At 36.7% G+C, this 18,884-nt stretch overlaps 2 protein-coding genes across 2 annotated transcripts in view; both read left to right on the top strand.

Annotated features, from left to right (window-relative positions):
* The window catches only part of LOC134744095 (galactokinase-like), a 156,578-nt gene extending 144,952 nt beyond the window's left edge, over positions 1–11,626 (top strand). Inside the window, exon 10 of the mRNA XM_063677783.1 lies at positions 11,615–11,626. The gene's annotated coding sequence lies outside the window, so the exon portion shown is untranslated. The remainder of the gene's footprint in view (positions 1–11,614) is intronic.
* Positions 1–18,884, top strand: part of LOC134744111 (guanylate cyclase 32E-like) — a 109,348-nt gene that overhangs the window by 65,549 nt on the left and 24,915 nt on the right. Inside the window, exons 13-16 of the mRNA XM_063677805.1 lie at positions 1,973–2,131; positions 2,918–3,056; positions 8,341–8,532; positions 15,062–15,239. Of these exons, the coding sequence (XP_063533875.1) occupies positions 1,973–2,131; positions 2,918–3,056; positions 8,341–8,532; positions 15,062–15,239 (668 nt within the window). The remainder of the gene's footprint in view (positions 1–1,972; positions 2,132–2,917; positions 3,057–8,340; positions 8,533–15,061; positions 15,240–18,884) is intronic.

Below are 18,884 nucleotides of genomic sequence, written 5' to 3'. Positions count from 1 at the left end.
TCGGATAAAAATGGATCGCTTTATGCGCTTCTTGTTTTATGCTGTAAATAAAGTCATAGAGTAACTTATACTAGAGCGGTACTGTCATAGTAAATTTTGTAACCCCAGTAAATTCACTGCCATCTGTCGACACACTTTAAAACTAAAAATGAAGATTTATAAAAATACGATAAAATGTATTTAAATATGGATAAATGATTTTTTTTTAATTTGCATTAATTATTTTTATGATTTTGACCCATGTTCTTTCACTGATATGCGTTAAAATTGTTAAATAACAAACGAAACTGTCAACGCCATCTATACGACAGTAGGCCAAAACTAGTAGCGTCCTCTGAACGAGAATAAAATTTTCTTGATTTTCGAGGCACGTTTTTTCCTTAGACTGTATCCATCGTGGTATCCATCTATTACGGAGTTATATTTATCTTTGATAGTGTTATATAATGCATATGCATATGCATATGTTACTATGTCAACCTGTAACACACTATTGGTATGTAATGGTATAGGTTGCTACTAATCATTTTTGAAAAGCATTTTTGTTATTATTCATATAGGTATGCCATGTTGTAACTTACCATGTATGTGTAAGTTTGGCAACACTGGTTTTCATGCTAAAAAGCTGTCATTTTATATCCACTACGAGTATAGTTCCTAACATAAACATTTATGTAACTTATAAAACCTAGCTAGCATAATATAATTATGTATATCAAGGTATTACGGTTGGTGCCCCAACTTAAGTACCCAAGTTGACATACTAATTGTATATAAAAGTGGATACTTATGTTAGGGAATCGATCGACTGATGTACACACATTATTCCCTATATAAATATTTCCTTAGGGAGATGGGGCTTAAAGTATATTATATATAAATCGTTCAAAGCCAGTTTGGGGTTGACATTTGATTTTCTACCTTATCACGAACAAAATAAAAGTCAATATTTAAATCTGATTAATAATAACAACGTACAAAATCAAATTATAAAATCTTTCTTTCGAAGACAAACTAATGATAAAACCATTCAAAGTAAGAGATTATTTTCCCTTTTTCAATCTTTATGTGATCTCTATAATACGCGTAATATTTTACAAAGGATTTGGATATTGATGTTGGTGTTTTAGATAGGTTTTTACCTTTTGAACGCTTTAAGGATGACTCACGTTAGACCGGGCCGTGCACGGGCCGTGTCCGGGCCGGAGCTTACGGCGCTTACTTTTCTATGACATGACAGGTGATCACGTGATGCTTTCCATAGAAAACGAAGCGCTGGAAGCTCCGTCCCGGACACGGCCCAGTCTAACGTGAGTCATCCCTTACATCATAAACAAAAACGTCTCTGTCACGCCAATGTAACGGGCGCAAGCAAGCGAGCGAATGTAAACTACTTGAAAGTGTGAATGTTACTTTGACAGCGTCCGGCATAACACCTATAGTGGTCCTTGGCGCTGTGGGCACTAGTAATGACACCTTTAGGGGTTCTTGGTGTGCAAAGGGTTAATATCCACCTTTGTGGATTCTACCAAAACATTTATTTTTCCTGCGCGAACAGACTTTACCAGGCGTATTCTAATTTTAATTATAAGATATGAATTCGATCTGGATTAGATATGGATCGGATTTGTCAGTGTCAGTGAAAAGTGACATTTCTTCAAACAAAAAACGTTACTTTTGACATTGACAGTTTCGATCCGAATTCATATCCTATAATTAAATTTAGAATACGCCTGGTCCTAATAAATCCTACGGTTTTACCACGCTATACGTTTTTCAATTGACAATAACAATTCACCGTACATTAGGTACTGGTCGAACAAGTAAACATTGACTATAGTACCGTCATGAATTACTCAGGAAATTGTCAGTGATGATCGTCAAGTTGGTAAAACAGACGATAGAACGTTTAGACGATGAGAAAAACGTTTTAGAATTTTCCCCCAAAATCTAACCAAAATATTTTCTCCAGATTCGCGAACTTCGTCACGAAAACATCAACGCGTTCGTCGGTGTGAGCGTGGAAGCCGGCTCCACATGCATCGTGTCCGCTTACTGCTCCCGCGGCTCGCTGGCCCGAGTGTTGGCTGACCGCGATCTGCACCTGGACGACATGTTCGTGGCCAGCCTGGTTAGTTGTCACATCTGTCATTTACTCGTAGGATGCAATCCCCTTCTGCGGCTCGCTGGCCAGAGTGCTGGCTGACCGCGATCTGCACCTGGACGACATGTTCGTGGCCAGCCTGGTTAGTTGTCACATCTGTCATTTACTCGTAGGATGCAATCCCCTTCCGCGGCTCGCTGGCCAGGGTGCTGGCTGACCGCGATCTGCACCTGGACGACATGTTCGTGGCCAGCCTGGTTATTTGTCACATCTGTCATTTACTCGTAGGATGCAATACCCTTCCGCGGCTCGCTGGCCAGGGTGCTGGCTGACCGCGATCTGCACCTCGACGACATGTTCGTGGCCAGCCTGGTTATTTGTCACATATGTCATTTACTCGTAGGATGCAATCCCCTTCCGCGGCTCGCTGGCCAGGGTGCTGGCTGACCGCGATCTGCACCTCGACGACATGTTCGTGGCCAGCCTGGTTATTTGTCACATCTGTCATTTACTCATAGGATGCAATACCCTTCCGCGGCTCGCTGTCCAGGGTGCTGGCTGACCGCGACCTGACCTGGACGACATGTTCGAGGCCAACCTGGTTAGTTGTCAGTCCTTCATTAAATCACCGGGTGATGGAAGGATCTGCTTACTACTGCTGCTTGATTGACATTTAACATTGTCTGAAAAAAATCTGAAATACGAAAAAGGAGGTCCCGCCCGGGGTTATTAATTCCTATAGTTGTGGGTGTTTTCTATGTATTTAAGTAATTTCTTGTATTTTCATGCACATTTTTTTGCTGTTCGCATTAGGTGGCGGATCTGCTACGGGGACTAACGTATCTGCACGATTCGGCGCTCGTATCGCATGGGAACCTCACGAGTAGCAACTGCCTCGTTGACAGCCGATGGGTTCTGCAGATTGCCGACTATGGACTGCATAATCTCAAGTGTAAGTCTGCTGACGGACTAGATTGCGGCGCTGACATATCTGCACGAGTCGGCGTTAGTTTAGTACGGGAACCTTACTAGCAGCAATTCTTCAATCTTGTGGCGTCTACAGATTGCACAATCTCAAATGTGTATTTTCCTCCTAAGTCACTTTAAGAATAAAATATTACTGGTAATGGTAATTAATTAATTATCTACAGAAGAAAGCATATTTTTAAAAGTACCTAATTCTATTATAGTTTTTTCATGTCCGCCTACACGTCCGTACGTCTGTCTATCTGGTATAAAAAGATCATAAGTGCTGTGAAAAGCATAAAGCATTATGCCTTCTATACCTACTATTCAACTTCTATTTACAATTTCCTTTATACATGGTGGTTATTTTCTCCAAACAACAAAAAAGCAGCAACGACTTCGTCATTTTTCTGCTAAGATTGTCACTTTCCTGCTACGGGCGTCATATTCCTGGCTCAATTGATTTTAATTTATTATTTCTTCAAAACTATTTACCTACTTAAAACATCATCATGTTTCCTATCATTCAAATTCTATTTCAGAGGTGTTTCTTATGTAATAGTTATTTTTCTGAAAATCTAAAAAAATATGACCAGAAAAATAACGCAAAAATTTTATTTCAAAAATACACCGCCATTTAATTTAATTTAATTTATTGTATCGCGGCAAGCGTGCTGGAGGCTGGAGCCTCTAGGCTGAATGGCACTAATTATAATTTCATTACGTTCACTTTCCGTCAAAAATATCGAATTCAATTCAAAATAACCCGAACCGAAGACGATTGTATTGAAACCTCTACAGTAAAGATCACGTTTGATTAGAGATGAAAATTCCGGAAAAAAACAAATTTTTATCGGGAATTTTTCCAAATTTCGTTTCTGCGGTTTTTTTCCAGTTCTATTCAGAAAAATTAAATACGTCACACACAATGCCACTGATGAGTGATTACAGTGTCAATACCATAAACAAACACACTAGACATGCAACCTTAACCTATCTGCTTAAATTCCTAATTAAGTATATTGAAAAATATTTTTTTTTTTTCGAAAGAAACTTGAAAAAAACCGGCCAAGTGCGAGTCGGACTCGCGTTACAAGGGTTCCGTACATTACACAATTTAAACAATGTATTTTTTATGTGAACCGTGAGTGAAATATCTTTTAAAAACCCGTAGGGGTCGGATCAAAAACTAAGTAATTAAGTCCGACTCACGCTTGACTGCACATTTCTAATAAGTTTTCTTGTAATTTATAGGTAAAGATCTATTTTTGTATTTTATTCAAAATTTCAGACCCAGTAGTTTCGGAGATAAAGGGGGGAATGGTCATTTTTAGCTTATTTTCTTGAATAACTTCTAAATTGTTTATCCTAAAATTATAAAAAAAATATTTGAGATTTTCACAATGAGCTCTTTCATTTGATATGTAACACGAAATAGTTTGTAAAACTTTATTTTTTAATTTTCTCATTTACCCCCCAAAAGTGGCCCTCTTGTTTAAATTCATTTGTTTACGTTACATGACCGTCTTTGGGTCACAAACTTACATATGTATACCAAATTTCAACTAAATTGGTCCCGTAGTTTCGGAGAAAATAGGCTGTGACAGACGGACAGACAGACAGACAGGCGCACGAGTGATCCTATAAGGGTTCCGTTTTCGCCTTTTGAGGTACGGAACCGGAATTTTAACCGACTTCAAGATTTCAAAAGGAGGAGGTTCTCAATTCGGTTGTTTTTTTTTTTTTTTCTTAATGTTTGTTACTCCATAAGTCCGTCATTACTGGACCGATTTTGAAAATTCTTTTTTTGATTGTAAATATATACATACAGATTGGTCCCGTTTTTGTCAAAACGCAGTTCTGATGATGGGATCCATGAGGAATCGAGGGAGCTCCTCAAATGTCAACGGCATACATATAGTGATTTTAGTATTTTCATCAACAAATCAAGCATTTACATTTAAAAACGTGACATTTGATGAAGTGGAAGCAGTGCTGATGATGATCAGAACGGAACTCTTCAATGACGCATAGTTCACGTTTGGCGATTTGTCCTCTTCGTTATGTTTGTTGAGCAAGTTAGGTTTTCAAAACACATTTTTGTCAAGCTCGAGTTCTGGTGATGGGATCCATGAGGAATCGAGGGAACTCCTCAAATGTGAAAGGCATACATATAGTGATTTTTGTATTTTCATCAACAAATCCAGCATTTCCATTTAAAAAAGTGACATTTGATGAAGTGGAACTGCTGATGATGATCAGAACGAAACTCTTCAATGACGCATAGTTCACGTTTGGCGATTTGTCCTCTTCGTTATGTTTGTTGAGCAAGTTAGGTTTCAAAACACATTTTTGTCAAGCTCGAGTTCTGGTGATGGGATCCATGAGGAACTGAGGGAACTCCTCAAATGTGAAAGGCATACATAAAGTGATTTTTGTATTTTCATCAACAAATCCAGCATTTACATTTAAAAAAGTGACATTTGATGAAGTGGAACTGCTGATGATGATCAGAATGGAACTCTTCAGGGACACATAGTTCACGTTTGGCGATTTGTTCTCTTCGTTATCGACCCAGACCCAAACTTGGACCCGGACTCGGACCCGGACCCGGGTCTGGACATGGACTCCGACTCGGACCCGGACCGAACTCGGACCCGGACTTGAACCCGGACTCCGACTTGGACCCGGACACAGACCGAACTTGGGCCCAAACTTGTACCCGGACAGCCGGACATGGACATTCAACCGCGATTCTCACAGAACAAAACTATTAGAAACGTAGGTTAGGTTAGAACTGTGACCCTTACAGAAACGAAATGCTATCAGAAAAGTGGGTTAGGTTAGGTTAGAACTGCGACCCTAGAACCGAAATGCTACTAGAAAAGTGGGTGGTTTTACCTCCTTTTCTACATAATTAGGCAAAAGATGCTGTCTTTTTCATTTCATCGTCTGGAATCTAAGAGTGCACCATCAACAATAAGTAATCTTTCAACGGCATCCCCCATTGAAGTCGGTTTTTTTTTCTTAAAAATTATTTGTTACTCAATTTCTCAAAGACAGATGGGCAATTCCTATTGGGAATAGCGCACGTGTAAGCGCTTAACGCCCAAACGACCGCACAGTGTCACGCGCAGAAAAAAACGCTAGTCTGAAGTCTGAAACCGGCCTTTGTAAATACGAGCAATTTTGTCTGGCCAAAAATTTTAATTAATGAAAATAATGAAGTATTTAGGGCTTCAGGGGCTTAAAAGGTGTTTGTTCAATACTTACGATACGAAACATTCAAATGGAGTACGTTTAACCTGTTTGGTTAGAATGTTCGATTGATATAATACCTTTTCAAGAATCGGCTCTAGCATTAATTACTTTGCGAATACCTACTGCTATAATTTAATTACACTGTAAATTAATTCGAAAGGAAGCAATAAAGTAACAAGCAACTTATAATCTTGTTAACATCAATGCTTTAATTCCCGCATCGTGTCGAGCTTTTGATGAACTCGACGGTAACATTAAAATATAAACCTTCAGGCTATCTGCTTAAGTTATACTATTATTTGAGAAAATTGAGAATAAGAAAGTAAAAGGGACTTTCAACGTTTGATGTCAGATGATTGATGTCTTCCAAACGATTTTTGGTAATTGATGAGCTTGAACTTTAATTTTATGATCTTTGGTTTCTTGCTCGTATGCGACATAATAGAGATAAAGTAAGACCAAGAAAAGTCTGCAACGGTATTGATAGCATACGCAGTACAAGTGTAATTATTTATTCGTCATAATTTCATAGAAGTTTGACGGTTAAAATAAAATAGTTGCAGACTTTTCTTGAGCTAACTCTAGTATTATATTCAAATTTAGATCAGCCTTACTGCGAATGTAGAACTTCTCTAACTTTTTCAGCAGAACCTATAGTATTTTTCACTTAGCTTGGGTATGGTGACAGCTGTCATTTCAATAATTTTTTTGTTCTAAGGTTATAAATTGAACGGAGATGACAGCTGTCATCTTACCCAATTTAAGCAAAAAGTATTATAAAATTTCACATGTGCGTATTGCAGGCCATTTATAATTAATTCACTTTGTTGTATTGTATTAATTAAGATTGACAAGCAGTCTTTTTTAATATCAAAATAGTGTGTAAACGTCTTTTATTCTCCACTAATATTATAAATGTGTTAGTTTGTATGTTTATTCCTCCATCCACTCCACTAAACGGGTTTCGATGAAATCCAGCACACCGGTGTTTAATAGGTAACTAAGAAAATGATATAGGATACTGTTTATCCCATGATACATATAGGGAGTGCAATGTTGGTTACAATTTAAATAGTATGAGAGCATAAAGGGGCCCACTGATTACCACTCCGCCGGACGATATCAGCATGTCAGTTAGACAACAATGTGACAGTTCCGGACAACTGACAGGCTGATATCGTCCGGCAAACTGGTAATCAGTGGGTCCCTTAACGAGTAGGTACTACGTAAGCGAAGCTCGGGCAGAGGCCAGTGAGTAGTAAATGACTGTCTAAAAAAATACAGTTAGAGATCAATCTTGTAGTAAGTATCGAAAATTAATTATAGACTTAACCGGATATTAAAGTACGGACGCTAAGCACAAAGAATTTCATACATTCACGCATAATTGCGCATAATTAATAACCATTGACCGCTGCCATTATAGGCGGGAAACAATATATAGTATGAATTTTCTCAAATGATTATTACGCTTCACACAACAAAAGCCTTTGTTTCTTTTGTCCAGCGGTTACCAATGCTACCGCTACTGACTGAAAGGGAACAAACTCGTTTAAAAAGAAATTTTACCATCCTATTTATATGGTTTAAATTTATGTAACAGCTCTGTATTCTGAGGCCACACAGGCAACCGATCGTCCTTCAAACTCGTTATATCTCAGCTGAGCTGTTACATTTTGAACCTTAATACTATCACGATAGTTGATTTTAAACGACATGGTTGCTTTAGCACGTGCTCCGCACGCGACTAAGGCACCTCTTCATAAAAAAAATAAAGGCTTTTGTTTAACGGATTAGGGCCTAACGCCTAAAAATAATTTAAGAAAATTCATACTATAATCGCGCGCATGCGATAGAGGTCAGAATAGGCAGGTTAGTGTACGAAATTCTTCGGGGTTAGCGTCCGTACTGTACCTTCACTCATAGTTTAACAAATTTTGTCAGTAGAAAAAGGTGGCAAAGAAAAAAAATTGAGGCGAAGGATTTTCTAGTAAAATATTTTTCAACAGATGGCTGCGCTGACGCGGAAGACGCACTGCGCATGGAACGGCGCATGCTCTGGCGCGCTCCCGAACTGCTCCGCGACCCGAACCCCCCATCCCGCGGCTCGCAGAAGGGGGACGTGTACTCCTTCGGTATCATTCTGTATGAGATACTGGGGAGAAACGGACCGTGGGGCGATACCAATCTGACTAATGCTGGTAAGATTTTTTTCTACTCGTCGACTTTAATCTTGGAATTAAAACTTCGTATACCAAACTATAATCGCATTTTTTCGCTATGGGCTCCCGGACTCAACTATAATGAGGTCATTACGAAAGTGAATATAGTGTACGTAATAGTACATTACTACAGAGGCCGGGAAGTAAGGGGTTGCCGGCCGAATGCATATATACGGCCGAACGTAGTGAGGCCGGATAGTTATGAGGCCGACAACCCCTTTTCACGCCGATGTATGTATAGTGCTTTTCTCAAACATGCAATGAAATAAATAAAGAAATCTCCACGAAATCAAAGTTTTAATTCTAAAGAAACTACAAGTAAACTAGGCACAAAATATAACTACCACCTGTACCTATCTTTATCACACGTGTCGTATATTTTAAACATGTAGTTAATCAATTTATTACACAAATGTTCATAGGTATATTTATGTATCTTTGATTTTTCGCCTTGCATCCTTCTGACTGTAGCTTTAGCCACATAACTAAAATTACATCGTTTTTTATGTTGATATTATGCTTTACATACATCGTTGCCTTAAACATGGAGTATAATTAACAGGTATTCATTTAATATTTTCGTCGGAACTCATATTAAATAACACAATAAACAACGCACAATAAATCCAATAAAATAGAATTACAGATACACAATGAAAAATGTTCAACTTTACCTCCAAAACGATTAAAAAAACACCAACGCGTGTTTGAGTAGACATTTTTACCGCTAATATTTAAATGAAATATAGTTTGTCAAAGGACTGTCTCATTTCAAACATAGACAGAGATAATCATACTATCTTTGTCTTACACTGGTACTAGCACCCAAAAGAAAAGGATGAGTATAGTTTTTTGTTCTTATTTACTGACAAACTGGTTTGACCAACTATATTTTAAATCTGTATTTGAAGGTAAATTTGCAATTCAATATTATTGGAATTTGTTAATAATGTTTTATTTATATATTTTTTGTAAATTCGATACAAATAAAACTGCAAAATATATTAATTATCGTTTATTGATTTTTTTAAGGGGTATTAGCAGAATGTCATTCGGAACCATAAGCAAATATTGGTTATAGTTTTTTTTTGGCTGAATGCCATGATGCTGTGTCACAAATATATGTGAAATGGAAATTAAAAAAAAGCCACTTCCCGGCCTAGGCCTGCAACTTTGTATGAAATTTCATTACAGGCCCCTCGTCTAGCCGCGCCGGAGTCGTGATACTTCCCAGCCTAATATAAAGAACGTAATATCAATATTACATAGCATGTTTGAGAAATAGTACATTACTACAGAGGCCGGGAAGTAAGGAGTTGCCGGCCGAATGCATATATACGGCCGAACGTAGTGAGGCCGGATAGTTATGAGGCCGACAACCCCTTTTCACGCCGATGTATGTATAGTGCTTTTCTCAAACATGCAATGAAATAAATAAAGAAATCTCCACGAAATCAAAGTTTTAATTCTAAAGAAACTAAAAGTAAACTAGGCACAAAATATAACTACCACTTGTACCTATCTTTATCACACGTGTCGTATATTTTACACATGTAGTTAATCAATTTATTACACAAATGTTCAAAGGTATATTTATGTATCTTTGATTTTTCGCCTTGTATCCTTCTGACTGTAGTTTTAGCCACATAACTAAGATTACATCGTTTTTTATGTTGATATTATGCTTCACATACATCGTTGCCTTAAACATGGAGTATAATTAACAGGTATTCATTTAATATTTTCGTCGGAACTCATATTAAATAACACAACAAACAACGCACAATAAATCCAATAAAATATAATTACAGATACACAATGAAAAATGTTCAACTTTACCTCCAAAACGATTAAAAAACCACCAACGCGTGTTTGAGTAGACATTTTTACCGCTAATATTTAAATGAAATATGTTTGTCAAAGGACTGTCTCATTTCAAACATAGACAGAGATAATCATACTATCTTTGTCTTACACTGGTACTAGCACCCAAAAGAAAAGGATGAGTATAGTTTTTTTGTTCTTATTTACTGACAAACTGGTTTGACCAACTATATTTTAAATCTGTATTTGTAGGTAAATTTGTAATTAAATATTATTGGAATTTGTTAATAATGTTTTATTTATATATTTTTTGTAAATTTGATACAAATAAAACTGCAAAATATATTAATAATCGTTTATTGTTTTTTTTAAGGGGTATTGGCAGAATGTCATTCCGAACCATAAGCAAATATTGGTTAAATTTTTTTTTTTGGCTGAATGCCATGATGCTGTGTCTCAAATATATGTGAAATGGAAATTAAAAAAGAGCCACTTCCCGGCCTAGGCCTGCAACTTTGTATGAAATTTCATTACAGGCATTAGGCTGGGAAGTATCACGACTCCGGCGCGGCTAGACGAGGGGCCTGTAATGAAATTTCATACAAAGTTGCAGGCCTAGGCCGGGAAGTGCCTCTTTTTTAATTTCCATTTCACATATATTTGTGACACAGCATAATGGCATTCAGCCAAAAAAAAACTATAACCAATATTTGCTTATGGTTCGGAATGACGTTCTGCCAATACCCCTTTAAAAAAAACAATAAACGATAATTAATATATTTTGCAGTTTTACAAAAATATATAAATAAAACACTAACAAATTCCAATAATATTGAATTGCAAATTTACCTACAAATACAGATTTAAAATATAGTTGGTCAAACCAGTTTGTCAGTAAAAAAGAACAAAAAAACTATACTCATCCTTTTCTTTTGGGTGCTAGTACCAGTGTAAGACAAAGATAGTATGATTATCTCTGTCTATGTTTGAAATGAAACAGTCCTTTGATAACCTATATTTCATTTAAATATTAGCGGTAAAAATGTCTATTCAAACACGCGTTGTTGTTTTTTTAATCGTTTTGGAGGTAAAGTTGAACATTTTTCATTGTGTATCTGTAATTCTATTTTATTGGATTTATTGTGCGTTGTTTATTGTATAATATGAGTTCCGACGAAAATATTAAATGAATACCTGTTACTTATACTCCATGTTTAAGGCAACGATGTATGTGAAGCATAATATCAACATAAAAAACGATGTAATCTTAGTTATGTGGCTACTAACACTACAGTCAGAAGGATGCAAGGCGAAAAATCAAAGATTCATAAATATACCTTTGAACATTTGTGTAATAAATTGATTAACTACATGTGTAAAATATACGACACGTGTGATAAAGATAGGTACAGGTGGTAGTTATATTTTGTGCCTAGTTTACTTTTAGTTTCTTTAGAATTAAAACTTTGATTTCGTGGAGATTTCTTTATTTATTTCATTGCATGTTTGAGAAAAGCACTATACATACATCGGCGTGAAAAGGGGTTGTCGGCCTCATAACTATCCGGCCTCACTACGTTCGGCCGTATATATGCATTCGGCCGGCAACCCCTTACTTCCCGGCCTCTGTAGTAATGTACTATTACTAATTACATGTCGCCGCGGTCAAGAGGCATAACCATACGAAAACAAAGCTTACTGGCAACAACAAAACTAAACTGTTTTAGTAGGTATGTACTTAGCTATGTTTGTTAAAATTATTTAGCTTTTAGTAGAAAAAGTAATGCATACAGTAGTGATGTAATCAAGCTTTTCAATCCCGTACTCACTTAGGCCACTCAGCAAGCTTTGCAATTGTATAAAATACTATTATGCTAGCACAAAACTGCCGGCGGCGGTAATGTAAGAGCCTATTTAATTATTTTAGGCTCTGTTCTTTATGCCATAGACGCAAAGGCCTGTGATGATGATACAAAAGTGATTCGACTGGCCAATTTTATACCCAGTTTATTGTATCTTCTGTTTTTACCATTAACTAATAAAAAGACAGATCGGTTGGATTGGACAAATTGAAGCAATCGACCGGTCGATGTAAAAACAAAGTTCGGAATACTGCAGAGGTTTTTTGGTTTGGGAACGGCAGACGACATATTATCATATTAAGCATACATTTGAAAACTCATTCCACGTAAACAGTAGATAGCTTTGAAACTGTGTAGGATCCAGTTGTTCATTCAGATTACTAATATTGCTAGAAATGCACATGGAAATATGCCTGACACAACACATTATACGTCAGAATGCCCTGGGCGGCTTTTTATTTAACAAGCCTGAATTATATTTTACCGGGAGGGCCCTGTGCCAGGAGGAATAAATAATTAAACTGTTGGCTGCACTCCTCAAACTAAACAACATTTAATTTAAAAAAAAATCAGCGACTTTTTTTTTATCTGGTTTTTATGGAGGCTTTAAAAAATACTTGTGTGTTGTTTTTTAGTACACTTTAAAGTTTATTCAAAGCGAGGTTTAGACTAGCAAGAACTTGCATACAATTTACGTTACATTGCGGTATCTGATCAAACTTTTGAATGCAGTTTACCTTGGTAGTCGGCAATGTAACGTAAATTAGACGCAATGTATTGCGAAGTTTGTTCTGTTTATAGCGTGACAAGCAACGTCAATAACAATGATGATACGGAACATTGAAGATGATAAATTGATAATTAATTTGTATGAAAAATGGGAAGTCGAACGAATTCACAAAGGAAGTTTAAAAGTTGCTTAACAAAAGTTTTATCGTTTGAGAAGTAAAGTATAATTATGTTTTTAATTATTTGCTCGTGTTACACGCCCACCCGGTATATTACCGGCTTACCTTTCTTTTATTATCTTATACATTGTTTGCCACGAAAGGTATCGCAACCACGCAATTTTCTTCCTGGCAGAATTCGTAGCTAATACTGAGAAGAAATTTTGCCGAAACTATACCTTATTGTCCCCACTCGTTCTTGTGTGTGATTTGTTTAATGCTACACAAACTGTAATAGATGTCATTTCATATATGACATGTATTTCAATGTACGTAGATAGTGGCTGGGATGAAGCGCTGGTGCCACCAGCCTGGTGGCCTAGCGGTAAGAGCGTGCGACTTGCAATTCGGAGGTCGCGGGTTCAAATCCCGGCTCGCACCAATGACTAATCCCAACAAGGCCTAGTTTACAAAGTAACTGCTTAATACTATTCAAACTTACATTACTACCGCGTAAAATGAAGCCGAAACGTTTTTATAAATAAGACTTTCTATGTATTAAATCTCAGTTATTTTTATAAAACCGTCTAGGCCATTCCGTTGAAGCGCGAAATTAAAAGTAAGCCTAGCAGCCGCTTTAAAGGGGATATTTATTACCGTATTTTCAACAGCATAGAGAATTCCAGTCAAGGTCATATTTCACGCCTCACCAAAAAAGTTTAAACCCTGGTTTTTAACTGACTGTCATTCCGATATAGGTAATTTTTGATTTCAAAACGTAAAATGTACCGAATGATAGCTGTCACAGGCATGATAACAATCAAAAATCCTACTGGGAGCTAGTTCTAAGAAATAAAAGCGATTTTATCATTTTTCCACTTTTGGGTCATCGTTTTATGTAAAACACAGACATTGATGTTTAACTGTTTAGTGTTTCTTAAAAATATCTTAACGATAAATGGCTATTTAAGTATTCAAATCATTTCTTTCGACGTAAAAACATGTAGGTAGGTACATTATCTCTGCGTTTTATTCTTTAGTATTTAAAGTTGAATAGGTGTGGGCGGAGGGTGGGTCGGGTTTAGATAAATATTAAAACCTCAACCTTTCGGTAAACTAATAAAGTAGGTATCGTAATTCATTTTTCGAATTTAATATTGTGAAACTGCTAGCAAAGATAGATATAACTCCGTAATAGATAGATACAGTCTAAGGAAAAAACGTGCCTCGAAAATCAAGAAAATTTGATTCTCGTTCAGAGGGCGCTACTAGTTTTGGCCTACAGTCGTATAGATGGCGTTGACGGTTTCGTTTGTTATTTAACAATTTTAACGCATATCAGTGAAAGAACATGGGTCAAAATCATAAAAATAATTAATGCAAATAAAAAAATCATTTATCTATATTTAAATACATTCTATCGTATTTTTATAAATCTTTATTTTTAGTTTTAAAGTGTGTCGACAGATGGCAGTGAATTTACTGGGGTTACAAAATTTACTATGACAGTACCGCTCTAGTATAAGTTACTCTATGCTGCTAGTATGGAAACGTGAAGGATACAGTAACTTATTTTTTTGTAATTTAAAGCCGAATAAAGTTTGAAATATGGAAAAGAGATACATTAAGTATTTTTTTAAAGTGTCATTAAAACGAGTAGCGCCAACGAAATAAACCACTGTTATATAAATATACTGGTAGGTGTGTTTAATGTTCGTTATTGTGTGATTGTCAAAAGGTTTTCATGAAACATTATCGGAACCCAAAATATTGTTACAACACCAAAAAAAAAATCGAAAGCCACCCGGTTGTTTGTCAACCCTCTTAATTTATACATACATAGCTTAATTTAAAAAATGAAGCTTATTCGTCACGTCGAGCTTTGCGATATTTTATTTGAGATGGGACGTTAAAATTGTATTTCTATCCCCTTAGAGATTATCGGCCGAGTCCGACAGCCGATTGGCGGCGTCCTCTTCAGGCCGCCGATGAGCGGCTTAGCGGCCAGACCGTCGGTCTTAGCTGTCCTGAACGCGTGCTGGAGCGAGCGGCCTGACCGACGACCTGACTTACGGCTAGTTCGACTCAGGCTCAAGGATATGCATGCTGGCATGTAAGTATCCAATGAGCTTAGCGGCCAGATCGTCGATCTTAGCTATCCTAAACGCATGCTGGAGCGAACGATTGACCGACGACCTGACCTGCGGCTCAGGCAAGGATATGCACGCTGCCATGTGAGTATCTAGTAAGTCAAATCTGGCAGTCAGATGACGTCAGATGACCAGACTGTTGGTTTAATTTAGGTGTAGTACGCTCAATGTCAAAGACTTATGGGCCATTCTACTTTTCGTTGTAAATACATAAGTTTTTGTCACGTCGTAAAATGCATAATTTTAGAATACTTGAGACACACATACAGATACAGATAGTTTATTCATAACGCGAAGATACATGTCATCAAGTAATAGTTATACATATTCTTGGCCATTACTTTCATTTCTTGTTTTGTGATGAAGAAAGGGGCTTAATTGGGTTATCGATCGCGATAGCTTTGTACTGTAAATATTCTTAATCACAGTAACTCCACTGAGTTACTGTGATTGACCTTGCAGCCTGCGGATGAGGACCATTTGTCCTTGGTTGTCTCCCGGTCCCGGTTATGTATGAAAATAAGGCATTAACTACTGCATATATGAATTTTGGTCAACAAATTCCTACGATTTGGTTCATGTACAATTTAGGAATACACTTGTTATACACGAATTCAATATCTATCATACTTTTTTCTGGCAATAGATTAATGGTCACGAAAAAGTAGAATGATCCTTATTTGTACAGGGGGTCCTTAGCCATTGGACAAAGCCGAAATGTACATATGCATTAGGGTATTTAGAATCAGTATACCAAGTATCATAACAACTGGTGTAGCAGTTACGACGAAATTAACAAATTACGATTTTTTACTCTGTAGCAGCCTGTATGTGTTAATAGCTCCTGAGGTAATAAATAGTATAAAACCTTCTTTACCTTAATTGATTATCTTTTTTAATTTATGACATTAATAAGATTCTGACTTTTGACAAATGTCATCATTGCCGCACATTTTCGAACAAGTTGTCAAAAACACTGCCAATTATTAAAACAGTATGTTTCTTTTTGTTGTCGATCATTTATTCCTTTATCTTTTGTTCTAATTAAAAAAACATTAACGTTAGAGCATTCCTGAGAAGTAACCTTACGTGGGATTTCAGGGTTTGTCCAATGGCTAAGGTCACCTATACTAGAGGTATGGTAAAGCATAGTAACCAGGCCGCCTGTCTTAGCTATCTTCAACGCATCTTTACTAGCGACTTTACCGATGGCTAATCAGTAGCAATTTTGGCACAGGCTAAAGGATATGCAGGAGTATGCATGTTTGTGAGTTAAATCAGGAATAGCGTAGCTGTCGGTCCGTAGAACGAAGCTCAAGGATACTTGTGACGGCACATGTTTAGCTTACTAGCTAACTAGCCACTAGCTAACTGCCAGGCCTGGACTTATCCTCAATGCATACGAGCGGCTTACCTATTCAGACTTGAGGACGTGACGTGAGTAGCAATTGGTGGGCCTATTTGTCTTTTTGTGACTTCTACAAAAAAGTAATGTCGAGATTATACGAAAAAAGTCCTAAAAGTAAAAATATGGTTAGTACGTGTTAAGTTAAGAGTACATGAACACAAAATATTTTGTTTAAGAGTGTGTATATAGAGTTTTCCGTAGAGGATTATAATGAAGGATTGCCTAATCCATTTTATTTCCTTGCAAAATTCAGTATGTATAATGTACTCGTATCCCTCGGGCCTTCGTTTGGTTACGTCAGAATAATAATAATAATCCATACATTATTTCGGCGTTTGAAATACTTGAAGAATGATCCTTTTGTATTATTTAACCTAACCTAAGTGTCAACCCACATTGCCCAGGTAGCAAAATGACGTCAGAGACGTCATAATGACGGCATTATTACGTCATAATGACGTCGCTGACGTCATAATGACGTATAAATGCTACTGGGGTGGGCTAGCGTGGGGACTATAGCCCAATCCCTCTCGCGCATGAGAGGAGACCTGTGCCCAGCAGTGGGACGTATGTAGGCTGAAATATTATTATAAAAAAAAATGATAAATTAATATTCTCATGTTGATTGAAATGAACAAATAATATATTACTCTACTACTAATAGAGCAAATACTAATACAATATTGATTTTGATAGTTTACTATTGTAAAATTAAAATTAATGCATATCACGTTTTTGCTTAAGTTTCAAATTCACATTGTTTAGTTCTATAAGCACTAGATCAAGAGATACTTAGTCGAATTGAATTGTACAAACAAGTCTTGCCTGAGCAACCATAATGATCTAATTTCAGTAGTGGAAACTGTTTTGGCTTATGTCTTATGTATGTATTTAAGTGTAATAATTTGTATTATTTTTCGCTGTTTGTTTCTCATTATCAATAAAAAATGTACGGGTAAATAAAAGTACTTAATTATACACTCACAGGCGTATTCTAATTTTAATTATTTATAGGATATGAATTCGACCTGGTTTTTGGTTGAAGAAATGTCACTTTTGACACTGACAGATCCGATCCATATATTATAATCCTGATCAAATTAATATCGTATAATTAAATTAGAATACGCCTGCTACAGACAGGAGTAGGTTATGTTTAGTAAGGTTTGAATAATTTAGGTGATTAATGCAGAGGGACATTTCCGCTCGGACTTCATTAGCACGTTTTGACTAGAGTTAATGTAGCGTTAATAATCTTATCGTGAATGCCTACGTCTGTTGTACCCCAGTCATTTTACGGACCGCTAGTATGTCGGACGAGAAACAATTTATAATAACACTAGCTTTTGCCCGCGACTTCGTCTGCGTGGACTTAGTAACAGCAGCTAAAGTAAGTATGGCGCCTGGAAAAATTCTCATAGCAATCATTCAATTTGAGCATATTATGCACACAAATTAGCAGGCACTTCATTAATTATCTCAATTCCACCCCGCTTTTTACTTTCTTAAGGGATGATTTTCGGGATAAAAACTATCCTATGTCCTTCTAAGGGACTCAACCTATCTCTATGCCAAATTTCATCTTACTCGTAATCGATTCAGCTGTTTAAGCGTTAAGAGGGAACACACAGACAGAAAGACCGACAGACAGACTTTCGCATTTATAATATTAGTAAGGATTAATAACCGAATTTATTCACGAAATAGATAGAATCTAACAAAATATACATTACAAACGTTTATCTGAAGGATTCTTATAAAAATCGTTTTGTAAGTTGTGACCATTTACCTCTTCGACGCCGTTTCAAACACGAAAACTGTCACTCAGACGCCACGTCACCGAAGTGGAACTTTATGCATGTGCACGTGCGTAGGTCTATGTTGTTCTGCGGTCTGTGACGGATTAATCCGTCGTTGGCGTTAAACCTGCGGTTCGGATATAATTATATCCGTCGTTGGCGTCGAAAAGATTGATCAAATTACTACTTATTACTGTGTGTTTCTAGAAACTTAGGGCGTCTATCACTCGAGCCATACATTTCATTGATTTAATGGCTTTTAGTTTACACTACTTTCCAATTTCAAATTATTACTGCTCCTAAGTATACTAAATTATAGTTATTTCCCGTAAAGATATTAATGAATCAATAAATATAAGAAGCCGTTGTATTTTCGGGTATACCTACTAGCGGGTAGACAA

This window comes from Cydia strobilella, chromosome 9, assembly GCF_947568885.1.
Source record: "Cydia strobilella chromosome 9, ilCydStro3.1, whole genome shotgun sequence".
Classification (NCBI taxonomy): domain Eukaryota; kingdom Metazoa; phylum Arthropoda; class Insecta; order Lepidoptera; family Tortricidae; genus Cydia; species Cydia strobilella.
The sequence above is the reverse complement of the archived record's forward strand: the minus strand, read 5'-3'. Positions and strand labels throughout refer to the sequence as shown.